Below are 19,796 nucleotides of genomic sequence, written 5' to 3'. Positions count from 1 at the left end.
CAGCTGGTGTGGTGCAGAATGCAAGCAAGTGAGCTGTTCTGGGTACCTCAAGGATTGTGTTATAACACCTCTGCTGTGTGAACTGCATTGGATGCCAGTTTGCTTTCAGTACAAGGTGTTGGTTATTATCTTTAAAGCCACTCATGGCATGGGACCAGTTACCTGAGAAGCTGTTTTACCCAAATTACCTCAAACCATACTATCTAGTCATGCTGAGAGGATATTTTATGGATCCCTTCAGTTAAAGAAATATGACTGATGGGATCTAGGGCGACAACCTTCTCTGCTATTGCCCCACCCTATGAAACATTTTTCCCCTAGAGGTGATATTGGTCCCTATTTTTCGGAGGAAGAGCATAAAAGACTTGGCTCTGTCAGCTTGCATGAGAATCAAAGAGCAGCATACAACTTTGGGGGTGGTTGGTAGCCATTCTGGCTCATGAATTCTGGGAGTTGAAGTCAACAAGTCATAAAGTTTAGAAGTTTAGCCCTTCTGGAGAACGAAGTTTAATTCAGGCATAGAAAGTGGTCATAATAAATAAGCAATACCGAAAGATTTAATTCTCCTCTTGCACCTCCAAAATGTAACAACAGATTTGCCCAAAGACTAACAGCATTTATTTGCACTAATAATTAATAATAAATCCATCAACATTCATTAGTCTCCTTTCACTAACTTGTCTTATACACTTATAGAAGAGGCATGTGATTAATTATATTATGTTCTTTATCCTTTTATGTAAAGTACATCCAGGAATGTCAGGGAGTTGTGGCACAAAAGACAATCCTCTTTTCCTCCCCATAATTAAGCTTGCCTAACTATTCTCTAGTGCTTGTGAATCACATCCAGGAACTGATTGATATCTATTCATGTAAATCATTGATTTATTTCCTTGATATGCTGCTTTCAATCAAGGCTCTCAGCCCCTGTAATCTCCTTTGTTTCTTCCTTCTCCAAATTTCTCCAGTGCTAAGCTATGGCCCAGTTTGAATCTCCCCTACCAGGAGTTTCTATTCCCAGCTCCTGAATTTCTCTTTCCAGGTTCTCTCCTTTCAACTGCTTCCACAAAATAGGCTCTTGTACTCCACAATGAATAGGCAACTAAGGTAGTGTTTTGTTGTTTTTTTTTTTTTGCTAAACACCAAGTTTAGTGAAGTGGCAGTGAAGACCTTTCCTGGTATTGCTTTCTGTCCTGAAGGCTGGAGAATATGCATTTTTGAACAAACTTTCAGGTCAGCAGGCAGAAAGGAGAGATAGTAGATGCACAAGTTAAAAAGGAAAACATGAGAATGTTTGGAGTAGCAACACCAGGTTTCAGAATTCAGCTCACAAGGGTAATCTTCCCCAACTCAACCAGCACTTGCTTTCTTCAATTGCAGAGGTGACAAGGATGGGAAAAACTGTCCCACAAGGGATGGTGTTTGGCTCCTACTTGTGCAAGTAGGCATCCAACCAGAGCTGCCCCGATTCCTTGAGAGAGCTAGAAGAAAGAGTAGAAAAGAGGTAAAGCCAGCTCAGGCACTATGAAGAAGAAATCACATTAACAGTTGAACAAGGAAATGCGGGGTATGCACCAATGACAAATGTGAATGGTAGGATAAGAAATGTAAGGATCATCCAAGATGGAAGAACATGGACTGGAGAGAATTAAATTACAGGGATTAAGGCAGTACTATCTCCTGGAGAGAGTCATGGTACTTATTTATGTACATAAACTCTTCATGAAATGATATACAGGTAGTCCTCAACTTACAACAGCAATTGGGATCAGAATTTCTATTACCAAGCAGTATGGTTGTAAAGCACTTTATCTAACTGCATCATTTAGCCATGACAATCCTGGCAGTCCCCACTGCCTTTGTTAAGTGAAGATTGCAGGTCATTAAGCAGGGATCTCATGTGACTATAACTTGTGATTTCCTGCCAACTTCCAACAAGTTAAATCAATAGGGAAACTGGTAGGAAATCCAAAGTCTCAGGCAGCTTGCAAGCAGGCCGGCAGGCAGGTGAGTATTATGAAGTGCAGCCAGGTGAGTGAGGGGACAGTATAGCATTGTGCAAACAATTGTGGCTGGGTGAGGGAAGGGATACTGTGACACCATACAAGCACAGCCAGGTGAAGGGAGTTGCTGCACAATTTGGGCAGGGAACACTGTAGGCAAGATCTCATTCTCTGTAGCAGGTTCCTCAGGAAAAAAAGCAACAGAAGCAACTTGCAACCTTTCCTCCTGGGAATGATCACATGACTGTCAGATGCTGCAGCTGTGGTAAGTGTGGACTGGTTGCCAAATGCCCAAATGACAATCGCATGACCTGGCAGTGGGAGGGGAGTTGCTGCAATGCTCAGAATTTCAAGGACTGTTGTAAGTACTACAGTATTCGTTCAGCACAATCACAATTTTGAACATTTGCTAAATGAGTGATCATTAATCAAGAACTATCTGTATGGTGAAATAGAGCCTTGCATGTGTGAATAAATCATTCAGTGAATAAGCCATGGCTGTGTTTTCATCACATTTTGAGGTTATAATTTTCAATAGTAAAAGGAGAAAGATCTATACGATCTGAAGAGAAACCAGAGTATTAAGCTATACTTTTCAATAGATTCGGTTCACATATTTGTTTGTGACTTGAGGGAACCAAGTAATCATATGAGATTTCTTCATGTACTTACATCGATTTGCATGCAGTCACCGGCTAAATATGCATTGGGTATCTTAGAACACCAGTGCAATCTCAGAACTCTAAGACTTCCTCAAAGACAATTGGAGAACCAAAGGTGGTTCCTGTAATAAGCTCCTGACTTGTGGCTGTCCTTATCAGGGGTGGGTTTCACTAACCTTTGCTACCGGTTCATTCTTTGTCTAATTTAATTTAATTAATTCAATTTATATGCCTCCCCTCTCCGAAGACTCAGGGCAGCTCACAATACATTTTAAAAAATCATTATAAAAAACATTTAAAAATTAAAAACATTAAAAACTCATTCACGCCATTCATGGCCGGATCTCGCCAGATCACAAGAGCAAGATCAACGGCCCCAGGCCTGCCGGAAAAGCCAGGTCTTCACCGCTTTTCGGAAGGCCAATAAGGTGGGGATGGTCCGGACCTCAGGAGGTAACTGGTTCCAGAGAGCTGGGGCAGCCACAGAGAAGGCCCTCCCCCGCGGGCCCGCCAGCCAGCATTGTTTAGCTGACAAGGACAAGGGGTGTCTAGATAATAACTTCCTTTGTCTAGATAATAGTTCTTACATATTTCTGTCAAAGTTATTTTCCTTGGTTTTTCCAAAAATGCATTCTCATCAGTGAAATTGCTTTGCCAAAAAAAGTTTGATGTCTATGGAGATTTTCTATCATCCAGGTTATGGTTGTCACAAAGGTGCTTTTCCAAAAAGCAATTGTACTTTCTTGGGTTTTTTTTTTTTTTTTGAAAATGTTTACTTTCATCTAAGAAGCTGAAGAAGCTGAGAACTGAAGAAACTTCTTGGATAAGAAGTGAACCATTTTCAAGGAAAAAAACAAGAAATCCAGTTACTTTTTAGGAAAGCACCTTTGGGACAAAATTTCAAATCTTTATTGTCAGTGCACAACATATGTACAATGAGATTGGTTGAGCTCCCTCAGTGCACCCTCCCCCAACACAATACAATTCACAGTGAAGACAGAAAATCCCTAACCCAATAAATCATATTAACAAACACCCAGTCCTATTGCACCAGTGTGAACATGTTACACATTGCACCAGCCCTGCAAGTCCATCATACTACATAGTTATGATGTTATTTCGCATTCAGGAGTCTGACAGCCCACGGATAAAAACTGTTCTTCAGCCTGTTTGTGTGGCTGGCTATGCTTCTGTATCTCCTTCCCGATGGAAGGAGGGTAAAGAAGTGCTGACCAGGGTGTGAGTCATCCCTGAGGAGTTTCCTCACTCTTCTAAGGCAGCGATCCCTAGAGATCTCATCTAGTGGTATCAGGGGACAGCCCATGATGTTTTGTGCTGTGCTCACCACCTTCTGTAATATTTTTCTATCTGCGGCTGTCAAACCAGCATATCATACTGTAATGCATTAAGTGAAGACGCTTTCTATTGTGGACCAGTAAAAGGAGGTCATCAGTTGTTGTTCTACCCTATTTTTACACAAGACCCTAAGAAAATGGAGTCTCTGTTGGGCCTTCCTGGAACTGTTTTTTTCCAGGTGAGGTCTTCGCTGAGATGGACTCCTAGGAATTTAAAGGAGGAAACTCTCCCTACACAGCCCCCCTTGATGTAAAGTGAGGCAGAATCCTCTCTCTTCCTCCAGAAGTCCAACACCATCTCCTTAGTCTTGCTGATGTTCAGGTGCAGGTTGTTTTTTAAGTACCATGTGGATAGTTTTTGAACCTCCCCTCTGTACAGTTTCGTCTCCACTTGTGATAAGACCCAGTACGGTCTGTGAACTTAATGATCACAGTGGATCAAAAAAGGTTCAACTTTGTTATAAGAGCCAATGCTTACCATACAACATCTGCAAAGGCTGTGAATAAAGGCTTAGATTGATACTGGATGCCATGCTTTTCACAAATGGACTTCACCAAGGGGGTCACCTTCCAGTAATTATGTCGAGGCATGGTGGGAAAAAGGCTACATGAAAGAAAAGAGAGAGAGAGAGACCTGTAAGATGTCATACAGTCTAGTGCTCCCCTTCTTATAATAATGAGATAGGCATGCCTTCAAGCCCAACAACCTCTTCCCAAAGGAGCTGAACAGAAAGGTTTAGAAGAAGCACCTAAGCAGAGTTCTGGCATCTCTTGCCTAGTTTGATTGAGTTCTTAAGCAAAACAGGCAGAGATATATCTAAGATTGATTGCATGGTGAGTTTTCCTTCTGTGGCTATGTCTTGCCATTTTTTTACCCTTAACCATCTTCACAGATTATTGTAATGGGTCTTGTCAGGGTTCAGTGGCTGAAAGATTGAACAATCTGAATGGGAGGCCTAGAATGAGGAGACTATAACAAGCATCTATCATTGACAGTAAAGGGGTTAGAGGAAATCCAAGTCTCTTCTCCAAAAAGGGTGGATCGCAAGAGTGTATGAAATATTCAAAATCTGTGTTAAGGATATTCTTGGCTCATAACTGATGCTGTGGGTTATTGAGCAGAGTACCCTTTGAGTAAACGCATGAAAAGCAACTGGGAGTGGTTGTGAACAATCATAGTCAACACACAAACACAGTGAGTCCAAAGCAAAGTCCAAAAACTATCCAAGTCATACACAGATAATACGAGAGTTAAAAGATCAATCCAGGGATATTTCAAGTACAAAGTCTTCTTATCAGCTGTAATCATACACAATAAAACAGTTCTTGAGTTTCACAACAGGAACAAGTTCAATATCAAAAAATTCAATAAATAGTAGAAAGCAACATGTAGCTAGTGATCATGCAGAGAGATCAGGTAGAGAGTTAAAGCAAATAAGCAGGTAAAATGATGTAGTATCCACACAAGCCGTGATCCTGACTTCCCTTAAGTACATTGGCTACAGAGCTTAGCCAATCAGGATACAGGATGATGCAATACAGTCTTAAAGCAATATAATACCTTTCTGACTGCAAACATACATTGTTGGTTTATATATTGCCTGACCAACTAGTTAGACAAATAACCATTTCCTAACAATCTGAATGGTTATAAATTATGAGGGTTGATCTACATGTACAACTTGCTATAGTGCAGAAAAGTCCAGAACTGTTTCCTCTCAATGAGAAATAATTAAATATCTGTTATAACTCCTGTTTCCTGCAATAGAAAAAATGTGATTTCTAGCCATGTTCACTTCTGTTGGAGCCTGGCAAGTCTGTATCTCAACTGACTGAGTTGTGTACAGCTTTTGTAGGCCAGCCATTCATACTACTTCAAAACACTGAGAGGAAGAGCAGGAGAGGATGCTGTATGTGAGGAAAGACCATATTGACAGAAGACCTACCTGGCCAGAGAGGAGAAGGGCAGAAGAAAGTATTGCCCCATTGAAGTATTCAGTTTTGTTGAGAGTAAATTGGTTATGATTTTAGGTCTGGGATATCAGGAGAAGTGAAAGATGGGGGTGTGGCAGTTTGATTTTTCCTCAGGGAAAAATAAGGATGAACATTTGGAGAATAAGCAGGCAAAGGGAGAAGGGACTTAAGGGTTAAAGAACAAAGAACAGGCTTTGTAGGAGAAAGTAGGAGGATTCAGGTTAAGTTCTCAAGAAAGAAAGAGGAAATTTGTTCTAGGTAAAGCAACAATGAAAGATGTGAAAGTCAGCTAGTTATTCCTTGAAATGAGTCTGATGAATTATTAGAACATAAAATAATAGGGTTTGAAGGAACCTTGGATATCTTATTGAAGATTTTTAATCTGCATAATACTTATGTTCCTCTTCATTCGGGATCCTATGTGAAACTTCAGAAGACAAATATGGTGAGAACAACAGTGAAAATGTAGCAAACACAATTATCAAGCAATATCCCCTTTATTTCCTAAGCTCTGAGTTATTTGAAACTGTGTTACCCCCACTCCCCAAATTTCCATTTCCCCTAAGACAAATGTACTTACTGATGTTCAATTTGGAAGTTGAGGTGCCCTGTAAACCAGTCGTTGAATAAGGACTGGTTTACATTGCATGTTGCCTGAAGCTGAAACGGGAAAAAAGAGAGGAATAAACCAACTCTAAGAATGTAGTGATTTTGTTTCTGGCTGGACATTTCCTGCAGCTTTCTCAATCTGTACTCTAAGCAAGAAGAAAATTTTATACTTTGGATCAAAATAAAGTTAGTGTGAGAACTCCATGGTGAGTCCCATATAAGCAGAAAACTGTTATAATGATCACAACTTTAAGACTTGTCTCCCCTTTCTAGAACCCTGATTTTATTTGTGCCACATAAGGGTTGGTCTCTGAATCAGAGCTAGGCTTAGGTTCTACTTATCTGGATGGAATAAATTGATATCCTTAGAACTCACTGACCTGCAAACAAGGTGTAATAGCATGGTTCACTTTATAAATATTCTGCTTATAATGGACTCTTAATTTGGCCCTGAATTCCCACAAGGAAAAGGCAAGTTGAACAATTTACACCCATGGATGCTATCAAGACTATTACAGAACAAATATGCTTTCTCACTTGCAATCTGAACTGCAGAAAACCAAAATGACTTCCATATTATGTCTGCAATGACTCTGATCATCCTACCCCTGCCCCCCCCCAAAAAAAATCCAAACATATGGCTTATTGGTAAACTATGTTTCTTAATACAGCCTCTGTAATCTCAGAGAATAGCAGAAAATCTCAAGCAGATCTCAACCCCAAAAACCCTTCAAGGATCTACAGGTACCTAACTAGTCTTGTGCAATGTTTTAATCCCAGAGCAGATCTTGATCTGCATGTCCAAATATTTCGGGGGATGAGAGGGGGATTTTAAGGGGCAAAATCTATTTCATCCTACCTCATATCTAAGGACTATCAAAGCTTGAGATCAGACAGTTCTTGCCTCACACCAGTCTTCTTCCTCAGAAGGAGAATTTCATTTTTCTCTTTTGCCTTCTTCCACTCTATCTATTATATCACATATATATATGAATAAGATATGTCACCTGAAATAAGGGTGGGGGAGGATGTGCATCTCACCTGCATTGAAAGCCAGTCCATGTTCTTATCATAATCAATGGCCATTGGGATGTGGTTCATTTGTGTCACCCAGACAAACCAGTGACTTTCTATGATTCTAGGCAGCAAATATAAAAGCAGATTACAATTTTTGCAACCTACACAAAAATACAAATAAAGCAGTTTGGAAGTAGTAGAGAAACACCAAAAGAGGAGCAGAATTAGGGGGAAATGCAACTCGAAGAAAATTAAACAAAAGCCAAATATGAGATATATTTTTCCCTATAAAAAAATGAGCTACTGAAGAATTCATTATTATTCAGAGTAACAGTGGCATATTAAGAACCTCTACTATTATTAATAATAATTATAACAATAATGTTGTTAACAACTAACAATAACTCTTAACAATAATTTCCCATCTTTATTTTGTACAACTCAAAATGGTGAATGTGATGTTTCTCCTTTTATTTTTCCTACAATATCAACCATGAAAGGTGAGTTGGCCTGAGAGAAAGTGATTGGCTCAAAGTCACCCAGCTGGCTTTCATGCCTAAGGGACACCTGGAACTCACAGTCTCTAGCTCAGCACCTTAATCATCACACCAAATTGATTCTCTTTTTGATAGGAGAGGATTTGGAGTTGTAGATTTCCCTGTGAATTATAGTAGATTAATCTCTATTCTCATGGAGAAAATCTATGTTGTCACAAGAGTCAAAAACCATTTGATGGCACATAATCCATCAACCTTCATGGTAAAATTGGACTCGGGATGTAGCCTATTTAGCATTTGTTTTCCACTGAGAAAATGTCAGTATAATGGCTGGGAAGATGTGAAGAGAAAACCCTGACCCTAATTCTGATTAAAAGAAAAAGAAAGGAAAAGACATGCTCTTCTTGAGTTCAATTCAGGGGTGAAATGCTCCCAGTTCAGACCGGATCGCCCAATCCGGTAGCGATGGAGGTGGGTGGTTCGGAGAACCGGTAGCAAAAATCCCTGTCCCCCGCCATGCCCAGCTGAGCCGCGCAATCATCAGAGGCTTTTTTTTTTAAAGCATTTTTTCTACAACCTCTTTGGCTGAAAAAATGCTTTTAAAAGTAAAAAAAAAAAAAAGCCTCTCCAGCCAAAGAGGTTATAGAAAAAAGGAAAAAGGAAAAAATGCCTCTGCTGATCAGGCAAGTCAGCTGGGATCGTCAGAGGCTTTGAAAAAAAAAAAGAAAGCCTCTGCCAATCAGATAAGTCAGCTGGGATCATCAGAGGCTTTAAAAGCATTTTTTTTACAACCACTTCAACCGAAGAGGTTGTAGAAAAAATGGTTTTAAAAGTTAAAAAAAAAAGTTGGCCACGCCCACTTAGTCATATTCCCCCCCCACCAAGCCACGCCCACAGAACCAGTAGTAACAAATTTTACATTTCACCACTGGTTCAACTCTATGTGAGTGTATACATGGCACATCTTGGCGATGTGATAAAAGGGATTTGACATTCTCTTCTTCCAGAAAGATTTTAAAACTTCCAGGTCTAATCAACAACTCTGAAACTTCCAGGGGGTCTTCAATCCAAGTAATATAGCCATGGACAAAGCTGCTCAGAATCTTGGCCATTCCAAGATCAACTAAGGTTGACTAGATGTTGCCATCTGCTGAAAAGCAACTCTGAGAAGACACCATGCATCTATAAATGCAAAAAGGCATTGTATGTGAACATGCTCCATCCCACAACATCCTCTCAGGGAAGGCTGAGGCATTCCATTCCTGGTCTGAATCAGAGCACTCAAGCAAGAGAGAAAGCAAAATTCTGGTTTTGGGTCTGAATATTGATGTATGTATTTATTCAATTTGCCCCGACTGGTGTCCTCCCAACTGTGCGAGAATCAATACTATCTTAGAATGTCTTGAGAATTGCAGACCTTGAAAGCCAATACATATGGCTGCATAAGGCAAAAAGCTTTGCCTACAAGGACATGGCATGGCAACCCAAAGAAATCAGGAAAAGTGTGGGATCAAATGCAACTCGCCTGAGCAGGAGAAAGAGACCCAACAGACTCTTGAGATCTAGTAGAAATGAGTATGTTATGAAGAACCGGAGATAGAAGGTCACCATCCAAGCTAAATCCTGCCACAAAAAACAGAGAAATATTCTGTCAAATAGTATGGTGTAATCCCATACCAAAATGCATCTACAGAATCCTAAAAACGCACCTACATTTTTGCTATGGCTCCCTTTATTATGCTACAATAGAAATGCAACCTCCTTTTGAAACCATAATGGAAATACGACTTACCACCCAATTTTTGCGTTGAACAACGAAGTAGAAAACATACCACTGCAGGTAGAAAGGCACCAGAGCTGGTGGACCAACTAAGGAAGAATGCAAAGTTACATGTCTAAATAAAATCAACTCAAAGCAAAGTAGAATATCTGTAGCTCAAGGTTAAAGAGAGGGGTCATTAATGCTTTCTAAGCTTTGTTGTTGTTTTCTTGCAGGCATTTCATCATTCAAACTAGATAACATTATCAGTGCTGAGCTATGAATATTCTCCTGTATAGATATTTAATGATATCACTTTCTCTATTCCCTACCTACTGAATAAGAGGAGGGGGACTTTGTGAAGACTTTGTTAAGATTCAGATGTAGTGGTCTCACTTTCTTGCAAGCCAGAGAAGAATTGCGCACTCATTCATTGGCTCTAAGTGTCAGGAAGACCTAAGAATTGTTTTAACGAAACAAACCTCAAAGCCTCACTTGCCCAACAGATGTAAAATAATGCTAATATGTTCCTACTCAATAAGTAAGGTGTCTGTAGCAGTAGCAATAGCACATAGATTTGTTTACCATTCCATTGTGCTTTACAGCACTCTCTAAGTGGTTTGCAAATGTCATCATATTGCCCACAACAATCTGGGTTCTCATTTTACCAATCTCAAAAGGATAGAAAGCTGAATCAACCTTGAGCCACTCAGGATTAAACTCCTGGCTGTGGGCAGAGTTAACCACTGTGCCACCAAGCTCCTGTAACCATGGAGATTCCATTTGGTTCACTGTGGCTCAGTTCCATCATCGTATGCATCTACATCTATCATATTTTCAATTATGAAAAGGGGATACAGATAGTATTGAACCAGGTGGACCAGGTCTGTGTTAATCCTGGGATACAAAACTTCATTTGTCAGGTATGGTGCTGTTTGCCATAGAGTATTAAATATAATGTGATGGGTAGAAACATTTGAGATTATAATAGGGTGACATAAAACAGCTATAGTAATATTGTACAAAGGCTGCAAAAAAGGTCTCCTTCTAATGATACTTGACAGGAATATAACTAGTTGACATTTTTTACAGGAAAAGGTTATCCCCATATTTCCCAGATAAATAGGGTTTCACTCTTCCTTCCAACCAATGGCAGCAAAACCACACCACACACATACAAAAATCACTGGTTTCTTTAGTATCCTATGTGCCCTTAATAAGAATACGAATATCTCAAAAAGAAAATGATACTCACGGAGAAAGAAGTATTTGTGCTGGTGATTGTATGGCATGAACTTCTTTTTCTTTATGCCAAGCTGTGTATGGTGAGAAAGGTTCATAGCAAGTCAACATTCAACAAATCATACCAGATAAATGCACAAACTTGTCCTGGCAAACCTAAGTCCATCAATCACTCTCTACCATCCGTGCCAAAGTTATTTGAGCCAAAGTTAAGGATATCTTAGCAGTGCCAGTGTTTCCAAAGCCTATAAAAGATTGTACATATACAGTATATCGGCACAACACAAATGAGATTCAAACCCAGTCTAAAAGCAATTGCAGTTTCTTCAGTAAAGCCATCAGTTTTAGAAAACCACATGCAATACGTTTTAGAAGTTGCTAATACATAACACACCGCTGACTGAAGAGGTAGAGGTAGGTAGAGAATACAAGAAGCTGTAATCTCTTGGTCTACAAGAGAAGCTGGAGCCTATGTATCTGCACTCAGCCTGTATGACAAAGCCACACTCCCAGGAAAAGGAAGGAGCAACCAGATTAACAAGATGTCTCACAGGAAGGCCGCACACAAAACTCCAGAGAATTGCATTGGCAACTTCCCCTATTGTCTTGGGAGCTCACGATCACTAAATACTGTATATATGTGGCTCCCAGTAGGTGATATGTAGAAGATGGAAGACTATACACGAAAGGAAAAAAAGAAGGGAGAGCAATTGTCAGTTTGGAAGGAAGTGAGAATGGCATATGGTTCTAGGTGGAAACAGTTAAACCCACATGATGGGTGAAACAGGAAACTAAGGGGGCAAATTGTTTTCTATCATGCTGAAGTCCCTCTTTCTCTTCTCTTCTCTTCCTCCTTGCCTTTATATTTCCATAAAGAATACTGCAAATATGTCATTAGTCTCCAAATGTTTTTCACCCAAAAGAAACTAAAACCAGTAAATTGTCCTGGTACTTCTCTCCATTTGAAGAAAAGGGAAACACACCACAATCTTCAACTATGCTTTATTTCTAATAAGGCTTATCCTGGCAAATAAGGTGACAGCTAACAACCAATGAAGTTCTTCTATGAAATCTGGCTAGCAATTTAATTTAATTTAATTTAATTTAATGGATGAAAGGAATCCCTCAGACAAAGGAAGAGTTCAAACTGCTCTCGCATACCTAAGTAATTAAAGCAGTATGAGCCTAAAAGGAGGTACTGTGTGCAACTTTGTATGATTTCTTTCATCCATAATCTAGCCACTAAAAGAACTGGAATCCTTTAATAGGTTTTTGTTGCTGCTGCTGTGGCTACTGCAGCTGTCGCCAAGGAAATTATGAATAATTCATTCAAGACAACACATTAGAGAGTGCAGTAACAAATCTATTCATACTTACTTGGGGATAAACATATATAGTGAGAACCTAAGAATAGCCCTTAAGTGGTTCATCTTACTCCCACAGTTTGTTTCTGGCCAAGCAGATTTTTCTGAGGTGCCTCCAAGCAGCACATACCTGGTATGTGCCCCCTGCCCCCACAACTGAGTGATAACATTCACTCTTCAATACCAACAGACTAATCTTCCATGAATATAACCAATTCCCTTTTAAATCAAGCTGTTTTAGCTGCCACTATGCAGCCTTGTGGTAGAAACTCCACAAGTTAATTATACATTGTTCAAGGAAGTGCTTCCTTTTGTCTATTTTAAGCTTCCTTTCAAACAATTTTACAGAATGACTGCTGGTCTTATCTTTCCAGAGAAGGAGAACATTTCTCTCTGTCTGTATTCTCTCCACATTACACATGATTTTATATGTTCAGGCATGTTCCTTTTCAGTTGCCTTCTTTCTAAAATAAGGTGTCCCCAATTCTTTTGGTTTTGACTATCCGGAACAATTTAGAATAATGTGCAGCCTTGGCCACCTCACCACTTTCTGATTTTTAACCAACAAGCAATCCAGCAAAGGAAAGGCCTTCTTATCTATAGCTGCTAGGTTAATTTATTTATTTATTTATTTATTATTTATTAATTTATTAAGAGTCTCATCAAGAGTCTCTGATGAGAAATTTTCTTAAAGGCTTTTTGAAAATCCAGGTTAATAACATGCTGACATTCTCAAAACATTCTAGAAGGTCAGGGAGGCAGGATTTACTCCCCCAGAGGATTATTCTCAATATAAAAAGATATAGATGCATCTGTCTAAGAATTGGGTCCCCTTCCTGGGAACATTTCTTCGAAATTATATCCTTCTTCCCCAAGCCCTTTTTTCTTTCTCCCTGAAAGGAAAGAAGCTTTCCTCCTGGGAGTGGAGTGAGCCATCGCATTCCAAAAGATCCTGTGTATGTACCTGTCTGGTCGTCTCAACATCTCCAGCTCTACAACTTTCATTTCAAAATTGCTCTCTGTGCACCAAAAGCTCGTGACAACTTAAGCTCAAAGTACAAACAGTCATACGTCTGACTCTTTATGAACTACAAAGTACCTTCACCTCTGGTGTTCTATTTTTATACTGAACTTTTGACCTGAAGTAAAAAAAAAAATCATCCCATTTGCCACTCAGATTTCCCAATATTTTCATTTATTTTAAATCAGCTGTCCTTACTTCCATGACATTTAAAACCTAGCCATTTAAAAACATTTAAAGTCAACACAAATTGTTATTATTTTTATTGTTTTAAAGCTGTAGTTTTGACAAATATCAATTATTATACTTAATCTTATCGACTAAGTTTTTATGTCAAATATATACAAAAAAGGCCAGTGTTCACATAAAACTACATAAGTGTGCTTTTTTATTTGAAAATTTCTAAATCAGTCTAAGTGACAAAATAAGCCTCAACAGCATTTAACTATTAACTCATGTAAAGAGGCCCAGGGCAAAACTGAGTTTTTGAAGATTTCATTTTCCTTTCTAATTCATGTCACTATCTCAATGATGTAATTGATAATTTTTCCATTCTGTTAGATTCAAAAGTACAAAGTGATAACAATTTTTGAAGATCTACAGTAAAAGTATGTAGGGGCTACAAGGGTTGATGCTTCAGAACGCATGCAAAATTTCCCTCTTCACACAACATTCCCCAAATCCCACAAGCCTCACCTCTACAGAGAGTATCTTTCCCAGGGCAAATAACAAAGGATGCATGTTGAGATCAGGATCCTTGCGAAAGCAGTTAGGCTTTGCATGATGCTGGAAATGCCAGTGATTCCACCAGCTGGCTGGAGCTCCCTGCAAAACAAGGAAAATGCAAGAGGCCTCTTCAGGTATTTATTTCCTGACTAGGCAGAGCAAAATCTGAGTGTAAGGGGCCCAATCGTTCTTGAGCCCCAATGCCATGACATGGCTAAGAGCAAAGCCCATTTTCATGAAACTCACCTTTAAATGTCCAATCACAAATTTGTGAATCCAGTGGTTCCATTTAGACTGGCCAAAGACAGAAAGATGTCCAAAATCATGCTGCAGCCAACCGGCTTGGGCCTGGAAAACATTGCCATAGCTAGCATGACCACAATGCCTTGACTGCACACAATGCTTTTCCATGTAACGTGCAAAATCTTTGCTCCCAAAAGATTACACAGAGAGAAGGTTGAGGCGGGAGGAGAGAAGGAGAAGAGATCGGAGTAATACAATAAACAAGTTTAACAGGCAGATGGACTTAGATCTGAGGAGTTAAACCAGGGGTGTCAAACACACGTCATCACAGCTGCGTCACGTGACGTATCGGGACTTTTTCCCCCTTCGCTAAACTGGGGGTGGGTATGGTCAGGTTGTGATGCATCCGGCCTACAGGCCGGGAGTTTGACAGCCCTGAGTTAAACCAACAGTTTCATGAAAAAGTAGACTCCAAAGGGAGTTCTGATGAAAAAAAATATTACTAACATACTTGGAGAGAGTTTTCTTTGCATAGACGAGCATAGGATAATGGGCAATATTGCCCAAAATGGGAAACTAAGGATGATCAAATGAAAAGAGCTTTGATTACCATATTTGTTTATCTCGAGAGAAAAGCTGAGTTAGACATTAAGGGTAATGCAAATAGATACCTCTCCTCACAGAGGTCAAAAGTTACCACAGCTGAAAGATCACCAGAAGCGTCGCAGTGAGACAGTCGGGGAATTAGCGGGCTCTGATGAGCTCCGCAAAAACCCGGACTGACGAACTGCTGTCGAGCGGTCTTTGGACCAGAACCATCCTGTAGGGATGGGGAAGAAGGAGAGGCACCTCAGAAGACCGAGAGAAACAGGCAAGTTCCTCGAATGTCAGAGGAATTTCTCTCTAAATCGGCAGCGGGGGTGGCAGCCATTGCAGCTGTCACGAAGCTGGGGCAACCGGGCCAAGCAACGAGCAGGAGCAGTGAAAGGAATGGAGTTTTGAAGCTGGGTGAGTGACAGCCAACTCAGATGAAATAACAGCACTAAAAAGCTTTTAAATTTGGGGAAAAAAACCAGCGAGAAATTGGCAGCTAAAGGGAACAGGGGGGAAAAAAGAGGAAGTCGGAAACAGAATTTAAAGGGATAAAAACCTGAAAAGAAAATTGACTTTTGGAAGGAAATTATTTGGAGAACATTAAAGATCAGAAGAAATAACTCTAAATATGGAAAAAGGATTGGAAAACATAAGCAGATCCTTTTTTCCTCTTTTTTGAAGGTTAAGACAAACAAAAGAAAATTGAAATAAGCCCTTGTAACAGAAATGTTTTTATAAATTGAAAAAATATTTTTAAAAAAAGAGAGAGAGAAGAAAGTATTGCTTAACTGGGACTGGACTAGATTGAGTGGATATTTTTAAAGTGAAAGAGAAGAAAAGAAATTAGTAAAATTGTTAACTGAAACAAAATACTATGTTAAATTACCTACAGTATAAGAATTGTGGATTGTAGAGAGACATCTTCAGGAGGAAAAGAACGGTGCAACTTGTAACTTTTCTTTTGGAAAATTCTGAACTCTGAGATAACAGTGGTGAGAACTTTGGGGGAGGGTTTTTCTGTTTCCAAATGGCTTGACTTTGGGGGGAAGAAAGAAAAGAAAAAGAGATCTTTAATGAGACTTTTAAAATTGGAATAAGACTAATTTGGAAAGAGTAAAATGGAGCAAGAAATCAAAGAGATGATTATAATGATGTATTCGACTTTGAAAACAGAAATAAGGGAAATGAAAACAATGTTGCATGGAAAATCGAAATCTGAGGACTTAATAACTGAGATAGAATATGTTCAATTTGACAAGGATTTGAAGACAGAGATTGATGCAGAGATTGAAAACAAATAAGAAAATAAAGACAATGAGATTAATTATGTAAAATTAACTGAATATGAGGACAGTCACAATAAAAAGGAGATTTTGGGAGATTATATTGAAATTAACAATGGGAAAAATAAAGAGGATGGGAAGAGATAAAGCTAGATAGAGAGATGGAGCAGAAAAAACACAAAAAGCTTAGATGATTACACTGGGATTAACAGTGGAATGACAAAAAAGAGAGAAAAAGGTTGGAAAATACTAGGGAATATAGGGCAAAATAGAAGAGTCCAGGACTTTGATTCACAAAATGATTACATTGAGGTTAACAATGGTAAAACAAGAGAAAGAGAAAAGAGAGGGGAAACAATGGGTCAGATAGGGCAAAAAGGGGGGAATTCAAGAAGTTAGAACACAAAAGAAAAAAAGGGGAAAGAAAAGGGTAAAAATAAAAAAAAGGAAGAGAGAAAGGAAGAGAGAAATGAGAGAAGAATATGTTACAGATACTTAGAATTGAAATATGGATTGAAGCTAAAATATTTGAAAATTAGATTATGTAAAAAGAAAATGTATTAATGGACATAATGAATTAATTTTTATTAAGATGTTGGATGGTATTATTTGTGAAAATTAATGGGTATAATAATTGGGATATCATTTAAATACCTATACCTATATTACAATTGTAATAATTTGAATATTTTTCAACAATATATTTATCTAAGCAAAAAAGAAAAGAAAACTGAAATGATATAGGATTATGATTTAATTAAATAACTTATTTAATTGGCTTTTGTATAAATGGTATTGTTAAATAGACAGAATTTAGGAAAATAATTGGGAATTGTATTATGTTGCATTATTGGAATTAAGAACTCTGTTTAATTGTTAAATTGGTATATTTTTAAGATTAGAGATAAGATTTAAATTTGATGAAGTAATAATTAAATAAAGATTTAATGAATATTATATGAAGTAATAGCAAAATGTAAAGAAGTTTTAGAAATTGAAATAAGATTCAGAAATATAAACATGTTTGAACTGTATTGTTAATAATGAGAATTTAGGGTAAGAATTGTGAAATGTATTATGAGGTATTATTTGAATTAAGATTTAAGGTGGATTAATAGAAGGGTAACCGTTTAATATGATTAATATTAAATAATAATCATATTAACTTAATATGATTAAGTTAATATGAGTAAGCTTACTATAAGATGGTAATAGTTGAGATATGTGAGCCAAGATTAAGAAATAAATGTTATGGCAAAAATAGAATATATAAAATTGTGTTAAAGATGGAACAAAAAGTTGAACAAATTTATGACCGGATCAACGCTCTGTTCCAAAAAGATGTATTGTATGTTTGTCTGTGTGTTTTAAAAAAAATTTTTAAAAATTGCAAAAAAAAAAAAAAGTTACCACAGCTCTTCAGTTTTTTTGAAGCTTCAAGCCCTGCTCTGCTTCATCTGATAACAGATTACCTGGACAGTCCCAAGTAGCAAAGCGGTGATGAGGAATGGCACCAAGGATGTTCCAAAATACCACATATTGAGCCAGGCTGATACATCCAGCAGCAAAATGTGAAGAAGGGACAGGAGGAAGAAGAGATGATTGGAATTCAGCAGTCCCATTTTTTCAACAGTGGCACGGAGCTCACGGAAGTCCTCCACAAGTTCTTTCTACAAAAAACCACAGTGTGATACTTCCTTTGTTCTGAAGGCAACTTTATATTCAGAAGTGGACAACCTGACACCTTGGGCAGTGGGCACCTCTAAACCACAATAGTCTGAAGCCTTTAAAGTCTTCCAAAAATTATGACCAAAATATAACAATAAAAGCCATACAAAGGGGAAATATTCCATATACTGTATGTTGGGCAAGTAATTGAATCGACTTTTACATTAATAAAATTAAAGACAAATGTGGCTTTTGTCCTGACACTACTCAATATAGCTTAGAGTGATGCCATCCCTATTCTAGTTTCATGACAAAAGACTCTGTAATCAGAGGTGGGTTTCAAAAGGTTCTGACCAGTTCTGGAGAACCAGTAGCAGAAATTTTGAGTAGTTCGGAGAACCGGTAGTAAAATTCTGACTGGCCCCGCCCCCATCTATTCTCTGTCTCCCAAGTTCCAGCTGATAGGGAGGAAATTAGGGTTTTGCAGTAACCTTCCCCTGGATTGGGGACAGAATGGAGATTTTACAGTATCCTTCCCCTGCCATGCCCACCAAGCCACGCCCACCAAGCCACACCATGCCCACAGAACCGGTAGTAAAAAAATTTTGAAACCCACAACTGTCTATAATGCAGAGTGTATGGCCATGTGCATGTTCATCTTTGTTCACTTTTTAGAAAGCCCATTCCTATTGAGATATCATTCCAAGTTAAGTTTCTTTGCTCTGAAAGTCGGCACGTAAATATATGAAACATTTTACATCTTAGACATTTAATATTTCTCGCTCCAAAGATCTCCTAGATCTTGTCCCCATTTTGAGACTCTAATTGATCATTTTTGTTTTGTTCTGGTACTACACAGTCTTCTCTCACCTGAAAACTGCCTCTTAACAGGGGTGAAATGTAAAATCTGTTACTACTAGTTCTGTGGGCGTGGCTTGGTGGGGGGGGTATAATGTGACTGGGTGAGCGTGGCCAACTTTTTTTAAAAAAAACTTTTCAAAGCATTTTTTCTAATGCTTTGAAAAGCCTCTCTGCTGATCAGGAACTCAGCTGGGATCGTCAGAGAGGCTCTTTTAAAAATGCCTCTCTGCCAATCAAGGAACTCAGCTGGGATCGTCAGAGACTTTTCAAAGCATTTTTTTTACCACCTCTTCAGCCAAGAGGCTGCAGAAAAAAATGCTTTGAAAAGCCTCTGATGATTCCAGCTGAGCCCCGCGATCATCAGAGGCTTTTTTTTTTTTACTTTTAAAAGCATTTTTTCATCGGAAGAGGTTGTAGAAAAAATGCTTTTAAAAATAATTTTTAAAAAGCCTCTGATGATTGTGCGGCTCAGCTGGGCATGGGGGGGGGAGGGATTTTTGCTACCAGTTCTCCAAACCACCCGCCGCCATCGTTACCAGATCGGACGATCTGGTCCAAACTGGGAGCATTTTACCCCTGCTTTTAACATATCCCACTCCTCCTTACAGTATATTTCTGTATTTCCCTTTTTTGGGCAGGCCACCAAAGGAAGGTATATTTGATTTTGTTCCCAATTTTTTTTCCTGCAGATTCCTCATAGCATTAGCAAAGATATCTTTCTCAAGGCAGTTCTCAGAAAAGCTTACATTTTTGTTGGGTTCAAAACTGGGCTGATCTGCTGCAAGCTCCCCAATGAATAAAGGCTTCAAATATGTTCTCACTAGATTCTTGTCCAAATGGAATGCTGTGAAAGGATCCTGCAAAACCAAAACAGAACAAGGCAAAAATAATAGGGCTGTGTGTCCACACAAAATAATT

At 38.7% G+C, this 19,796-nt stretch overlaps 1 protein-coding gene across 1 annotated transcript in view; it reads right to left on the bottom strand.

The window, feature by feature from the left end:
* Window positions 1-475: 475 nt before the first annotated feature.
* The window catches only part of LOC117667020 (acyl-CoA (8-3)-desaturase-like), a 34,296-nt gene continuing 14,975 nt past the window's right edge, over window positions 476-19,796 (bottom strand). The window contains exons 2-12 of the mRNA XM_034420169.3: window positions 19,625-19,735; window positions 17,822-18,019; window positions 14,476-14,577; window positions 14,200-14,328; window positions 11,132-11,192; window positions 9,910-9,986; window positions 9,643-9,740; window positions 7,645-7,741; window positions 6,575-6,654; window positions 4,499-4,624; window positions 476-1,481 (exon numbers count right to left, since the gene is read on the bottom strand). Coding sequence (XP_034276060.2) covers window positions 1,430-1,481; window positions 4,499-4,624; window positions 6,575-6,654; window positions 7,645-7,741; window positions 9,643-9,740; window positions 9,910-9,986; window positions 11,132-11,192; window positions 14,200-14,328; window positions 14,476-14,577; window positions 17,822-18,019; window positions 19,625-19,735 — 1,131 coding nt within the window. The 3' untranslated portion in view covers window positions 476-1,429. The remainder of the gene's footprint in view (window positions 1,482-4,498; window positions 4,625-6,574; window positions 6,655-7,644; window positions 7,742-9,642; window positions 9,741-9,909; window positions 9,987-11,131; window positions 11,193-14,199; window positions 14,329-14,475; window positions 14,578-17,821; window positions 18,020-19,624; window positions 19,736-19,796) is intronic.

The sequence above is a fragment of the Pantherophis guttatus genome, chromosome 1 (assembly GCF_059756535.1).
Source record: "Pantherophis guttatus breed Tessera chromosome 1, ASM5975653v1, whole genome shotgun sequence".
NCBI classification, from domain to species: Eukaryota; Metazoa; Chordata; class Lepidosauria; order Squamata; family Colubridae; genus Pantherophis; species Pantherophis guttatus.
The sequence above is the reverse complement of the archived record's forward strand: the minus strand, read 5'-3'. Positions and strand labels throughout refer to the sequence as shown.